At 46.4% G+C, this 15770-nt stretch overlaps 1 protein-coding gene across 1 annotated transcript in view; it reads right to left on the minus strand.

The window, feature by feature from the left end:
* Positions 1-15770, minus strand: part of RYR3 (ryanodine receptor 3) — a 481871-nt gene that overhangs the window by 25022 nt on the left and 441079 nt on the right. Inside the window, exons 96-97 of the mRNA XM_061612803.1 lie at positions 15547-15674; positions 14289-14349 (exon numbers count right to left, since the gene is read on the minus strand). Of these exons, the coding sequence (XP_061468787.1) occupies positions 14289-14349; positions 15547-15674 (189 nt within the window). The remainder of the gene's footprint in view (positions 1-14288; positions 14350-15546; positions 15675-15770) is intronic.

Here is a 15770-nt window from a genome sequence, read left to right on the forward strand (position 1 = left end):
GTGTTGGGTCTAAGTTCCAACATGAGGCCCCTATGAAGATATTGCAGCACTTGTTGTACTGTAGCCTTGGAAGGATCGATGTGTTGAGACTGACACCACCTGGAGAACGCTACCCAAGTATGCTGATATATACGAGTGGTGGATGATCTTCTCGAGGCCAAAATAATGTCAATAACAGCGTCTGACAGGCCGGCCGATCTCAAATGTCCCCGTTCAAATGCCATGCTGTTAGGTTGAGCCACTTGGGGTCCTGATGCCATACTGGGCCTTGTGATAAGAGATCTGGCCTGACTGGGAGTGGCCAGGGATCCGTCACCGACAGTGCCAGGAGATCCGAGAACCACGGTCGACAGGGCCAATATGGTGCTATCAGAACCAGCTGTGCCCTCTCGCGACGTACCTTCCGCAAGGTTTTGGCTAATAGTGGTATTGGAGGGAAGGTGTATAATAGTCCCTCCGGCCACGGCAATGACAGAGCATCCACCACTTCCGCTGTCGTGTCCAGGTATCGAGCGAAGTACCTGGGTAGCTGGCAATTGCGACTGGAAGCAAAGAGGTCGACTGAGAAGGGGCCGAATCGACGCTGGAGAAGATGGAACACAGTCGGATGAAGTTTCCATTCTCCCGGAAAGACTTGTTGTCTGCTGAGCCAGTCTGCTGTGAAATTCCAAATTCCTCTGAGATGTTCTGCTTTGAGGGATTGCAGATGTTGTTCTGCCCAGTCGAATATGATGGAAGCTAGGCTCTGTAGAGGTCTGGACCTGGTGCCTCCCTGTCTGTTTAAATGAGATTTGGCACACGTGTTGTCCGTTCGAATGAGGACATGGTCCAAGTGGAAGAGAGACTGAAAATGAAGCAGAGCTAAGTGGACAGCCTTTAGTTCCAGCCAGTTGATGTTTTGAGTTTGTTCTGCTGTGTTCCAAACTCCCTGAACGAACTGGGAGTTGCAGTGGGCTCCCCAACCCAGGAGACTGGCATCGGTGGTAATGACAGTCTGGTGGGGTTCTCTGAACGGAGTGCCTTGGGTGAGATGTTGTACCCTTGTCCACCAGCGGAAAGACAAGCGCAGTGTGGGACTCGGGGATTGCTCGATGGTTTGAGTTGGCAATGTCGTGTTGGAATGGCAACAGGGCCCACTGTAGCTGGCGCGTATGTGCCCGAGCCCATGGCACAATATGGATGGTGGATACCAACATTCCGAGAGCCCTGGCTAGAAGCATGACATCTGCAGAAGATTTGTGCATCAGAGACCTTGCGACGTCTGTGATAGCGGTGATGCGATCTGGGGACAGGAATACAGTCGCTTGCAGTGTGTCTAACATTGCCCCTAGATGCTGCAGGCGTTGGGTTGGTTGTAGATGGCTTTTGTCGAAGTTGACTAGCCAGCCGTGGGCCTGTAAGATATGGAGTGTGAGTGTTAGATGACGATGAGTAAGCTCCCTAGACCTTGCGCGTATTAGGAGATCGTCCAGATAGGGGTAGACATGGACCCCTTGAAGCCTGAGGTAAGCCACTAGGGTAAGTAGCACCTTGGTAAATACTCTCGGGGCAGACGAGAGTCCGAACGGCATTGCTCGATATTGGAAGTGCTGGGAGTCAAAGGCAAAACGAAGGAATTTCCTGTGGGCTGTGCAAATAGGGACATGGAGATACGCTTCCTTTAGGTTGATAGAGACAAGGAAGTCACCTTCTTGCAGGCTGTCTGTAATGGAGTGGAGGGATTCCATTTTGAACCTGTGATACTTTACGAAACGGTTAATGAACTTGAGGTTCAAAACCGCCCTCCATGAGAGATCGCGTTTGGGCACAGCAAATAGGAGGGAGTACACCCCTTCCAACCTCTCTGCATTGGGGACTGGCTCTATCGCCTCTATGTCCAAAAGGTGCTGTATCGCAGTCTGCATGATGCAGCGCCTGTCTAGTGCCCTGGGACAAGGGGAAGGATGAAAATTGTTTGGAGGTATTGCCCAAAACTCAATTGCATATCCATAACAAAAGAGGTCTCTGATCCATGAGACCTGAGTCAGAGGTAGCCAAAGTTCGGCAAATAGAATCAATCTGCCCCCAACTGGTATTGCCTTAGTATTGTCTGCGTTGGCGAGACCCTCCCCTGTATGAGGACATTGAGTAGCCTCTGCGGCCCTGGTACTGACCTCTACTGGGGAAACGTCTATTCCAGCCTCCTCTGGTGGAGCGGAAGTCAAATGCTGGGAAGTCACGGCCTCGTCCCCCGGGCCGGGTTCCCCGAAAGGGCTGAGACGTGCGATATGAAGCGAAACGCCTAAAGGGTCTGCGCTCGACGTTTTTGACGGTGGCCAAGACAGGCTTTCAAGTGTCCTTAGGGTCAACAAGCACTGCCCTTAATGCCTCTTCCCCAAAAAGTAATGAGCCTGCATAAGGTGCTCACGAAAGATTAACTCTGGCAGTAGAGTCAGCCTGCCAGTGACGAAGCCAGAGGGTCCGTCTGGCAACGATCCGAGCCGCCAGGGCGCGTGCTGCTAGTTGATTCGCGTCCAAGGTGGCGTCGGCCACGAAAGCAGCTGTTTTACGCAGTTTTAGTAGCGATCTGCGCAGGGAGGCAGGATCTGGATTGTGGTCCTCGATGAGGTCGTCTAACCACATCATCGCTGCCCTGGTGAAAATAGAGGCAGATGTGGATGCACGCATGGAAAAGGCGATGGCCTCATGGGTCTTGCGTAAAGCAAAGTCCAGTCTCCGTTCAGTGGCATCCTTTAGATGAGAGTCCCCTTCCCTCAGCAAGAGGGACCTGGAAACTAAACTGGAAATAGGCTCGTCGATGTTAGGGACAGCCAGTCTGGTAGAAAAGTCCGGGGCCAAAGGATAAAGTCTGTCCACAATGTTATTAAATCGGCGTGCCTGTAAGGGGTGGGACCATTCGTCCTTGGCCAGTTTAGCGATGGGGTCTGGGACAGGGAGGAAGTTTTCAGCTGGTGTAGGGGATTTCAAGACCCTGGCCCCTTTTAAAGCGGGAGTGGAAGCTGCAGTTGGAGTGGATTGAAGACCAAGGGCGTTCAAGACTCTGCACGCCAGGGGCTGGTAATCTGAAGAGTCAAAGAGGCGATAGGAGGTTTCTGGCTCTGGTTCCCAATGGTCACTCCACTCGTCCGCTTGGTCTTGCAGCGCGAATGCGGACTCTGCATCAAAAGAGGCGTCATCAACGAACCTGCCCCTGGTAATGTCAAATGGGTCTGGAGAACCTGATGGGTTTGTCTCACTGTGTACACTTTGAACCCCGCTGTGTTGAGGGATAGCGGGAGGTTGTGAAGATGATTGACTCTGAGTAAAAAAGGACAGCATGCCCTGAAGTTGTGTAATGAACTCGTGGGAAAGCTGTAGTCCCAGAGATGTAGATGGTTGCTCTTGGATAGGCGGAACTGTAGACGGCCCCACAGGTAGTGAAGAAGAGCAAGCTCTGGGTTGGCTGGACGTTGGCTGTACAGGAAATCCAGGAAAGTCCTCCTCATCAGAGGAAGCCGCAGGAGAATGAAAGAGAGTAGTTAACTGTGCATGATTTGAGTCCTCTGGCACTGGAACAGAGACATAACGGGGCCGCTTGATTGTGCTGTGGCTAAGATGTTTGGTTTTGGCAACCGCTTTAGAGTGCTTATGTTTGACCGCCTTAGGAGGTTTAGGCTTGGTCATCTGGTTTGTCACAGGCTGTTGTATCGGCTTGGTTGCCTGGGTTGTCTCTGGCTGTTCTGCCATCATATAGATAATAAGGGTAGCTGTACACGGCACACGACTGGGGCAGAATGCACAGACCCGGGCAGGCACAGTACACGGCACACGACTGGGGCAGAATGCACTGGCAGATGGCAAAGTACACTGCCACAATGGGGCAGAATGTACGCTATGAACAGTCTTAGAACATGCACAGTACACGGCACACGACTGGGGCAGAATGCACTGGCTGATGGTAGGTACACTGTCACGATGGGGCAGAATGTACACTTGGAGGAAAGGTGATATTGCACAACTTGCACAGTATAGTCCAAATAGCTTTGTATATTTTCAATAGTCTTGCGCACTAACAGGTGGCCTGGTGCACTGTTATGGCAGTATTAGTAAATTTGATGAAAAGTCACATGTGCACAGTAGTTGCAGTGATTGTAGAAAGCCACAGTAACCCAGTGGTTGCCAGGGTCAGCCTCAGAGATGGGGTTGGTAAAGGAACTTATGTAGAGGTAAAAATCCTATCTGCAGCACATAAACAGGGAGCAGATCAGACAGAGGGAGCTGACAAGAACCTGGGCTCTGCAAACCCCAACCCGTGAAGGAAAAAATCCCCTTTTGTAATACTAGTGGGTTCTCAAAAGGAACGGGAAAAAACGGCCACTAAAATGGCGCCCGTAAAAAGAGCGGGAAAATTCGAACAAAAATGACGGATACTTTGCCCAGCAACAACCGTTGTATGAAGAAATGAGCAAGGTGGGAAAAATTTTTAACTGTAAAAATGGAACCGCCCACGGTAGAAATACAGCCGCGGGACTAAGAAGGTAATCGCGGCTGAAAAAATTAGCCTGGAAAAAGACTTCGTGAAGGAGGCAGGACAGCTAGCGGACTTCCCGAAGCCAAAGAGAATCGGTCAACAGGCAAGCCGCAGCCGCGGGCTGAAGGGACTGACTCCGCGAGGAACCAAGCGCCGCAGATGATCGAGAGAGACAAGGCAGCCCAAACAAGAGAAGTCGCTAAAAAGGGGAAGGCAAAGAGGCGCAGACACCGGCTCCTGACGGGCGAATGAAACGCCGCCCGTAAAAATGAATGACGAAGGGAGCCGCAGCCGCAGGCTCCCGATCGTCAAGGCACAAGGGGAAATGGCAAAAAGGACCGGAGAAAATAAAGTACGAAAGAAGCCGCAGCCGCGGGCTCCTAATTGTCAGGGCACAAAAGGAGGATCGGTAGAACAAAAAAGGGGGGGGGGCGGAGGCTGCCGCCGCAGCTCCTGGCCCCGCTGAGGAAAGAGACCGCAGCCGTGGTCTCTGTAGTTTGGGAGTAAAAAACACACCCTCGGGAAAACAAGAAATTGACAAGGAAATTGACACACAACACACAAACCGTGGTAAGGGATGAGACAAAGGGAAGGAACGAGATGAAACAACGTACACAAAACTCCACCCTCTATCACACAAAGACAAAAAACTTATCTAGTCACTAGCTAAAGATCTTGCAGGGACGAAAGGCAAGAATGAACTGGAGAGTGGGAGGGGCCTGACATCCTAGTCTTGACTTCAGAAACATTCTTGCCTTTGGACGATAGGACGAGCTATAGTCCAGCATGATGGCATTCCTCCTATGGAAAACTACCCAGCACCGCACCCACCAAGCAAGAGGCAGACTGAATGTCCTCTACTCCAGTATGCCAATAGCAATTCATGATAAGTAAAATTTCTGTTTTTGCCAGACTGGATTAGAGGACACTCTGTTGACAGGGATGTAACAGAGTAGTCCCATCCAAGGGTGGGCTTCCTTTGCAACATGCCTAAGTGGGAACAACCCCTTGCAGCCCCTTCTTTCCAAATGCAGCATCAGAAGAAAACACATCTACCTGATAGTGCTTTGTAAAAGTATGCACAGAGGCCCAGATAGCTGCCTTACAGGTGTCTACAATGGGAAACCTGCTGAGGCAGCTGCTCCCCTTAGCAAATGGAACAACACCCCTGCTTGAGGCTGCTACCTTAGGCTTCACAGGCTGCCGTGATAGCCTCTCTCAGCCACCTAGCAACAGAAGAGGTGGAAATTTTATTGCCAGCTGAAGGCCCTGCAAAAGAGACAAACAGGATTTCCAGTTTTCAGATTTGCTGAGTTCTAACAAAGTAGAACCACAGGGCATGGTGGCTGTACAGGGTGTGCCACTTTCATTCCTGCCAACAGGAAGTATTGGGACAAAATGAGGGTAACACTGCCTCCTGAGAACAATGGAAGACTCAGTTGACCTTCGGAATGAAGGAGAGATCAGGCCACAGGACCACCTTATCAGAATGAAAGACATACCATTGTGGGTTAGAAGAGAGGGCACCCACCTCCTAAACATGCTGGGCCAAGGTGATAGTCATCAGAAACACAGTTTTAGGAGCCAGCAACTTAAGATATCAAGTTGCCATGGGTTCAAAAGGTGGAGACATAAGAGCAGTAAGAATCCAATTGAGGTTCCAGCTAGGGAAACTCTGTTGCAATTTAAGACTCACCCCTTAATGAAGCTTTTGTATAAGGGTTTGAGGAAAGCACCAGACCCCCCAAGATTGGCCCAAACGCTGCTGAGTGCTGCTGCTTGGCATTTGATAATGCTGCAGCTCAAGCTCCTCTCCACCCTTGCTTGAAGAAGACCAAACAAAACATCTCAAGAGATGGGGTTCCCCCTGACTTGGCACACCAAGCTAAAAACAACCACCACGTCACTGAGTACACCCTATTGGTTGATGCCTGGCAGAAGGAGGTGTGCCAAGGACACCCCCAGAAAAACCCAGCTGCCTCAGCCAGTTCCAGGCTATTGGCTGGAAAAGATCTGGCTGTGGATGATCCCCTCTCACCAGAATCCTCCAAGGCTCCCACACAGACAGGTAGAGCAGATCCAGAAACCATAGGCACCGAGGCCAGTAAGGTGCTACCAGATTCACCTCCGCCCTGAATTGTTGTACCCTCTGCAGCATGCGTTGAACCAACGGAAGGTAAGAAATGCATATAGGAGTCCTTTGGCCAGGACACCTCCAGTGTGTCCATCTCCCATGTATAGTTGCATGGGAACCGTGAAATGAACCTTGCCACAAGTCCATCACCTGGACAAAGACCTGAGGGTGCAGTTGCCACTCCAGCTCCCTGATGGAGGTCCTGCTGAATCAATACATCATCAGTTTATCCACCCCAGCCAGGTGTTCAGCCCTGAGGGACAGGAGATGGTACTCTGTCAAATGGAGGAGTCTAGTGACTTTTGAGATGAGAGCCATCAACCCAGTCCATCCCCCCGTTCACATAAGCTTTGGTGAAAGTGTTGAGGGTATGAAACAGCAGGTGGGGCCCTTGGACATCCACCTCAAAGACTTCAGTCCCAGTCAAATGGACCTCAGTTCCAGACAGATGATACTCAACTGCACCTCCTGAGTGCTCCAGGTGCCTTGCTCTATGTTGTGTCCCCGGTGTGCACCCCAGTTGTACAGGCTGGTGTTAGTGGTGAATACCAACCACTGAAGATCCTCTCATGCCCTTGAGCAGATGCCATGGAGTCAGCCACCACTGCAACTCCCTCCTCAGCTTATCTGAAGGAAGTACCTTTTCCTTGTCCTTCATTTCTGCCAAATTCTTTTCTAGGGATCCCCCCAAAAAGCTGAGAACCAGAGAATAGCAGGCTGACCAACTTTTGCTGAGAAGCCTGATCCACCTCCTATTATCTAAGCCAAATGTTGCATCTGGCCATCATAGTGGACGCCACTGATCTTGTGGTGAACTGGAGAGCATCCAGAGAAGCATCTGCTGATAAGGTCAAGCCATGAGAAAGCTTTTTTTTAGTGAATTCTTGGTGAACTTGGGATCCCCATTCCTCTGCCCATATAAAAGCTGCCCTCACAAAAATCAAGGAGGTTGCCACAGCCCTAAAGGCCACTGTGTCCACCTCAAAGCTACGCCAAAAGGCCCCCTCTACTCGCTTATCATAAGGCTCCTTCGGATCACCCTCTCCCTCTGAGGGAATGGCAGCATTAGATGCCAAAGCAGCTATGGGCTGATACAATGAAGGAAATTTCAGGCCTTGTATTACCTTGTCAGAAAAGGTATAATGACGCCTAGAAAGCTTAGGAATGTTTTTAAATTTATTGGGATGCGCCCATTCAGCATCCTGAACATCCTCAAAGGACTGATGGAAGGGCACCAAGATTTGACTTAACAACAGCGGTGGGCCAGAACCTGAGGAGGGACCTTAGCCCCATCTGTCGACTGATCCTCCTCATCAAGCTGCATCATCCTCTGAGTCTTGCCAATGGGGCAGAAAGACTTCTGAGGAAAAGAGGGGCTGCTGCGGGATGGCCAATTCCTACTCTTTGGAGAAAACATCCTCCTCACCCTCCTCACCCTGACATGAATTTTTCAGTCCTGAGGGTGCCTTACCCCCCAGGATCGTATCCACCATCAACTCCCCAAGAGAGACAGCAACCACCTGTAGGGTATCAGGACAGGCTTCCTGGCCCCCAGACCTCCTCCTCAGGGCTTGGAAAGGAGAACGAGAAGATGAGAATGAAGAAGATTCCCTGGACGGTGACCCATAAGATCTCCACCTGGAAGACCTATGCTTCCTATGCTTTTTGTGCTTCCTTCGAGAGAAGAATGCCCCCTCACTATGACCACATGAGTTGGAGTGGGCTGAAATGGAATAGCTTCTCTCAGTTCTTAAGAAGTACAAGAACACAACCAGGGTAAGAAAAGCTAGGAAACTCTCTTGCAGGCAGAAGCATCCCCCTGTGAAGCCTCAGTCCCCACCAGCTCCCTAACAGGTGGGGAGGACCTAGATGCAGAGTTACTGTGCTTCAGGCCAGAGGCCACAGACTCATTGGAGTCAGAAACATCCCCCCATGGGCCGCCATGTCAGCCACACCACAGCACCAATGGAAGTGGAGACCCACTCCTATCCTTGCAAGGAAGGGAAAGAAGAGGGGAAAGCACCCAAGAATCACCTTCAAACAGCCCCTATGGATGTAAAAGGGGTGAATGAGACAGGCACCAAGGAACCATCTGCAAACAACCCCTATGGATTTAAAGGAGTGAATGAGGCAGCAGCCCCCACCCAGGCTGTGTGGCTGAACTCCTGGACAGCAAGAAGGCTAGCACACCCCCCCCAAAGGGAGAGAAAGGCTGGCATAGCAGCCACAGAATCTCTGCCTATTAGTCTCTGTCGAGTCTGCCTCAGAATCATGCCTCTCAACCAGGGTCCGCAAGCCAACCCTCTTGAAATGCCTAGTGACAGGCACTGCCTGATATAGTCAAGGGCCAAAGACAAAGAGGGAATGGGGCAGGGAGGTGTGGGGGAAAACATGCCAGGAAAATTCACTAGCCCCAAGGGGGTGCACCAACACAAAATTCAAGCTCACACCACCTCTCAAATCTGCACGCTGAAAGCTCGCTCTCTGTGGCGCCCCAAATATTCCCAGTGGAGTGCAAGACCCCCCAAACCATGCATACACCCAGAAAAGAGACCAAACCAAAATGGCACTCCAATGAAAAATTGCAGGCCTTGCTGCCTACAGAGACTGATCCAAGATGGCTTTGCCGCCAAAAATATCAGGCCTAGCCACTCAAAATAGTGTTGCTGCCAAAAACATCTCTCTAAATAAAGAGCTCTAACAGGAGAGAGGGCAAGCATCAACCCCCATCTCCTACCTTAGCAGGGTTCCAATGGCAGCCTTGGGAAAAAAAGATTCCTCCCCCGCCCCCAAATCATCACCCCTCCCTCCCCAACCCAAACAATGGATGGGGGAAAGGGAAATTTGAGTTTAAAAGCCCTGAGGATGTCAGGCAATCTGAGAAAGGGAACATACACACACACACCATCTAACACACTGATGAGGACTCACTACACCACTGGTCAACAAGAACAGTCTGGAAAGGCTGCAGAGCAAGGCAGACCCACATCCAGCCTAACCCACAGACACGGTCAGTCTGGTGAGAGGGATGGTTCCTCCCCCTAGCAAGGACGATTGGAAAAGGCAGCGTCTGTCACTCCCAGAGGGAGGATCATTCCTAGCAACAGAGTGTCATTCACTCCAGTCTGGCAAAGTGGCTGTTTTGGATCCAACCCTATATATACATAGGGTGTGTGTGCAGTTGCTGCTGCCTTGTGTGGTGGTGGTGACCTCAACTGACACCTCAGGGTGAAAAGAAACAAAGTATGAAAACAAACGTAGCAGAAATTCCTGGTTGAAAACTAACATTGAGTAAATAATTTTAAAGTTAACATACTGCTGCTTTACACCTCTGTCCTCTCACCTTTATGCAAATGACTGCAAGTTCATTTACCTTTCCCTTTGGCTCGAACTATGTGTAGCTCCTCTTCAGATCCCTTCACTGGCTAACCATGTCCTTTTTGTCAGTCGAAAACTGGTTGTCTTTATGTTTAAAGCAGGAGTGCCTAACCACTGGGCTTCCATATGTAGCTACAACTCCCATCATTCCTGACTATTGGCCATGCCAGCTGGGGCTGAAGGGATCCAACAATATCTGGAGCCACAAGGATTAGCCAAGTCTCCTTTAAAGCTTTCCATAGCCTTGATCTGCCATAGATTGTATACTTTTCTGTGACCTCCACTCCTCCAACTATACTGCCCTCAGCCATCCACAGGTCGTTTGTTAAGCAATCAATCTCCTTTGGTTCCTATGCATGGCACTCCCTCTGAATGTTTTCATGATGCCACCTCTCTCCCTTTGTTCCAATCCCCCATCAAAACTCACCTTTTCAATGTAGCCTTTTGGCTAATCCCTTTAACCTTATTCCTGTTAATCTACATTCCCAATTGTAACCAAGCTTCAAGTACGATTTTCCCCAGATTGATCACTTTGTACCCCTGTATTCCCCCTCTGTTGTTTTCTCAAGTGTCTGGCTTAGATTGTAAGATTTTTGGAGGCAGAACACTGTCTACATTTGCTTATAAAACTCGGCAAGTTCCATATATGCCAATAGTGGCATATGAATGAATAAATAAATAGTAGCGTTTCAATGAATTAATGCTATCTCTTTCCTAATCCCCTCCTCTAGGATGCACACCTTAACGTGGTGAGGGGGTTTGAGAGTGTTGAAGAAGCTAAGAGCAAAGCCGTCAGGAGTCCAGACCAAGAGGCTAGACTCCTAGCAGGGGCACCCAAGGCGGAATGGTCAAAGCTGAAACACCAGACTAAGATGCATCCAGACTCAGAGGAAGGCAATGGTAAACCACCTCTGAATATCTCTTACCACAAAAACCCTATGAACACAGGATCCAAAATGCAATGAGATAGTGCTGGAAGATGAGACCCCCAAGTCAGAAGGCACTCACCAAGCTACTAGGGAAAAAGGACAGGTATGAGTAGCCCTATGACTAATGACGCAGGTGGGTCAAAGCAGAAAGGAAGCCCAGAGGTTGATGCGCACAGATGCAAAAGGAGAGTCCGGAGTTGTAGGACGCACACAATAGGAACATGGAATGTGAGAAGCATGAACCAGGGAAAGTTAGAAACTGTCAAGCAAGAAATGGAACAGATCAACATTACAATACTTGGCGTGAGTGAACTAAAATGGACGGGAATGGGACATTTTCAATCAGGCAACTACAAAATATTTTATGCAGGAAATGAGAAATTAAGAAGAAATGGGGTTGCTTTAATAGTGAGAAGTGATGTAGCAAAAGCAAGTAGGAGCTACAACGCAAGGTCTGAGCGAGTGATATCAATGAGATTAAATGGGAAACCTATCAACATAACCATCATCCAAGTCTATGCTTCAACAGCAAATGCAGAAGAGGAGGAATTGGAGAGATTTTACACAGAAGTACAGGAAGAAATTGATCACACACCAAAACAAGATGGGCTGATAATCATGGGGGACTGGAATGCAAAAGTAGGGAACAGAGAACAACTAGGAATTGTAGGAAAATGGGGCTTAGGAGACAGAAATGAAGCAGGAGAAAGACTTATTGAATTCTGTGAAGCTAGTAATTTGTTTCTTGTGAACACATTTTTTGAGCAACCGAAAAGACGACTGTACATGTGGACATCACCAAATGGTCAATATAGGAATCAATTTGATTATATGGTTGGTAGCAGAAGATGGAGGAGTTCCATACTTTCTGCAAAAACAAGACCAGGAGCAGACTGCGGTACAGATCATGAACTGGTCGTATTGAAAATCAGAGTAAAGCTAAAGAAGACCAACAAAGTAATCATAATGCCAAAATACAATTTAAATAAAATCCCCAAAGCATATAAAGATCAAATAAGGAACAGGTTTGAGGCTTTAAACCTAGTTGACAGAGAACCAGAAGAACTATGGAATGAAGTCAGAGACATTATCAGGGAAGAATGTAAAAAGACAATACCTCTAGTTAAAAAGAGAGAAAGACCTCAATGGATGACTGAAGAAACTCTTAAAATGGTTAAAGAGAGAAGGAAAGCAAAAGCAAAAGGAGATAGAAACACAGTCAGAACCCTAAATGCAACAATACAGCGACTACTACATAGTGACAAAGAAAACTATTACAATAGTTATTGTATAGAAATAGAAAAGGACAACAAAAAGGGTAGAACAAGAGCCCTTTTCCAAAAGATTAGAGAATGAAAGGGAAATTTAAACCAAGAGTAGGCATGTTGGATAATCAACAGGGGAATACACTGACTGACCGAGATGAAATAAAAGGAAGATGGAAGCAATACACTGAAGAACTCTATAAAAGAGATGCCCAGATGACAGATTCATTCACGGAGGAACCTTATGATGAAGAACCAGAAATCTTAGAATGCGAGGTGAAAGCTGCTCTTAAAATACTTGGAAGAAACAAATCACCAGGAATGGCATACCAATAGAGTTGCTACCAGCTACTGAGACTGAATCTGTCCAAATTTTGACAAAAATCTGTCAAGAAATATGGAAAACTAAACAATGGCCCACAGACTGGAAGCGTTCCATATACATCCCAATTCCGAAGAAAGGGGATCCCAGGGAATGCAGTAATTATCTAACTATTGCCTTAATATCTCATACAAGTAAAGTAATGCTCAAGATTCTACAACAAAGGCTCTTACCATATATGGAGCGAGAAATGCCAGACACCCAAGGTGGATTTAGAAAGGGAAGAGGCACAAGAGATCACATGGCAAACATACGTTGGATAATGGAATAGATCAAGGAATTTCAGAAGAAAATCACCCTGTGCTTTATAGATTACAGCAAAGCCTTTGACAGTGTAGATCATGAAAAACTATGGAATGCTTTAAAAGAAATGGGGGTGCCCCAGCATTTGATTGTCCTGATGTGCAAACCTATACTCTGGACAAGAGGCTACTGTAAGGACAGAATATGGAGAAACTGACTGGTTCCCCATCGGAAAGGGTGTGAGACAGGGGTCTATTTTATCACCCTATTTATTTAATCTACGGAACACTAAAGTCAGGATCATTCAGACCATGGTATTCCCGATCTCTGTGTATGGATGTGAAAGTTGGACTGTGAAAAAAGCGGATAAGAGAAAAATCAACTCATTTGAAATGTGGTGTTGGAGGAGATCTTTGCGGATACTGTGAAAAAGACAAATAATTGGGTGTTAGAACAAATTAAACCAGAACTATCACTAGAAGCTAAAATGATGAAACTGAGGTTATCATACTTTGGACACATAATGAGAAGACATGATTCATTAGAAAAGATAATAATGCTTGGAAAAACAGAAGGAAATAGAAAAAGAGGAAGGCTTGATTCCATAAAGGAAGCCACAGACCTGAACTTAGAAGATCTGAACAGGGTGATTTATGATAGATGCTCTTGGAGGTCGCTGATTCATAGGGTCGCCATAAATCGCAGTCGACTTGGAGGCACATAACAACAACTTTCCTAATCCCAGTGCATTCACACCAGTTCTGCATTTTGTTATTTGGAATTCTTTTCTGTTGTCTTTAAATTGCCATTTTAATTAGTTGTGTTTAGGATTGTACTCTTAAAACTTTTCATTTGTTATGAGATGATCTAACATGCCCTTCCTAGTAACCCCAAATGCATACATAGGCTTCAGTCTAGATAGCCCTTTATTTAATGTACATGTAACAGACTGATTTGCTGTTATTCCCTATTAATGTACATGCTGATACAATCCCAAGTAACTTTTCAAACTTTGGGAGAAAATTAAAAGTCATTTGCATGAAAGTGTTGTCCTGTTGCACAAGTCTTCCCCCAAACCTTTGTTTGATTAGAGCCATCATATTTTACCCAAATGGCATTCACATGTAGCCCAGGCATGCCAGTTATACATATGGTGGATAAAAAGAGCAAGCCTCAAGCACATATTGTTCACACTCCCATTTAAAGGGGCCCATAACCTTGAATGTGAAATGGCTGTTAACACAAACCACCATGATAAAGAGGACAGAACCTATGAGCAGGACTATTTCATGCAAGCATTTAAGCATATAGTCCCTACTTCACATTAAAAGTTTTATATATGGCAAGGGAGGACACATTAGTGCAAGGCATGGTCTCTATTTACTCCATGCCCAGTGCATAAATAATGAAGCAGAGGAATTTTTCCAAACAAGTACAGTATACTTACATTATCAGTGAAAACTACACCAAGCTTCCATATTTGGTATTTGGCATCAATAGAACTTAACCTTATAAATAAATAATATTATATTAATCAATCTTATCATTCATTATTTTATTACAACATACACATTTTCCTCACTTTTATTGTTTTTGTTTGTTTTTCCATCACTGATGTGTGCTGAAATAATTTAAGTCATTTGTGGAGGTGTATTGGGGATATTTGGAAGAATGGAGAGAGTAAATTTTACAACTCTGAAGATGAATTTCCAATGAATATTATTTAGATTACATGTATTATGTATAATAGTCAAATCAATTATCTGAATGCTGCTCCTTATGTAGCCAATTCAACAACAGAACAAAGAGAGAGGCAACAGCCTTTTTTTTAAAAAAAGTGAGTAGTTAAAAAAGTGCCCCAAAACAGACTAATGAGCATTCAGTGGGCATAGAATGTTGACTCTTCATTTGGGGGGGGGGGACAGAAAACTAAGAAAGAGGGGGAATGGAATGGAGTATCCTGGAAGAGAATATGGCTGATAAGATGAAGTCCCATACCTTAAATGTATGGTCCAACATTAAAAGCTGCTATTAAGCATTTAGAAAGGGTACACTACTGCTATGCTAGTGCAACATAATGAAATTGTGTTGGGCTACTGTGGTAAATTGACCCAGAACACTGCAAGGTAACTCAGCATTTCTACCCAGAGATCAGTCGTAGCTAGATGTGATGGTGGGGAAATGGCACACTATTTACCCAAGGGGACATGACTCATCCGTGGAACATCTCAACGGCATTTTGACCACCACAGAACCATCTCAGCTAATGAGCTCTTTGCACCCACTCCACTGCAGGATTGCTAGAGACAGGCCATCTTGCTAAGCATTGGATGCCATGTCAACAGAAGCCTTCCTGCACAGCCACAAGTTCATATACATGCAAGATGTCAAGCTTTCTTCAATAATCTACAAAACGCCATGCCATTGGCATTCCCCATAACAACAGAACTATCTATGCAGAAAATCTTTAGCTGATGGAAGATCTCTTTTTATTGGTTTTTTGATGTATTCTTTTAAAAATGTAAACAATCTCAGTTATGTTTATCACTTTGATTTGATTTGCTAGCTTTACCACCAGCATGCTCAAACTTAACAAATAAATGAAAGGTTGTTTTAAAAAAACAAAAAACAAACAACCTTCTAAAGTTGCTTTACCTCTAATTTAATATAATTATAATTTATTCAGTTTAAAGGGCAAACCATACCACAAAACAAGAGATGCTTCCTCTAGTTCAGTATGTTCCACTGGACTGAAATCCAGAGCGTTTTTGTCCAGACCTAAGAGTTCTGCAATGCGTTCTGCTCCATACAAATCACCATACTTGTTGATTACCTTCAACAGAAAAGATATGAGGTATCATCAACTTTAATTTAACCGGCATTTGTCAAGAGTTTTTAAATCATAGCATTCCACAGCTGATACAGAACA

Source organism: Rhineura floridana, chromosome 2 (genome assembly GCF_030035675.1).
Source record: "Rhineura floridana isolate rRhiFlo1 chromosome 2, rRhiFlo1.hap2, whole genome shotgun sequence".
Taxonomy (NCBI): Eukaryota; Metazoa; Chordata; class Lepidosauria; order Squamata; family Rhineuridae; genus Rhineura; species Rhineura floridana.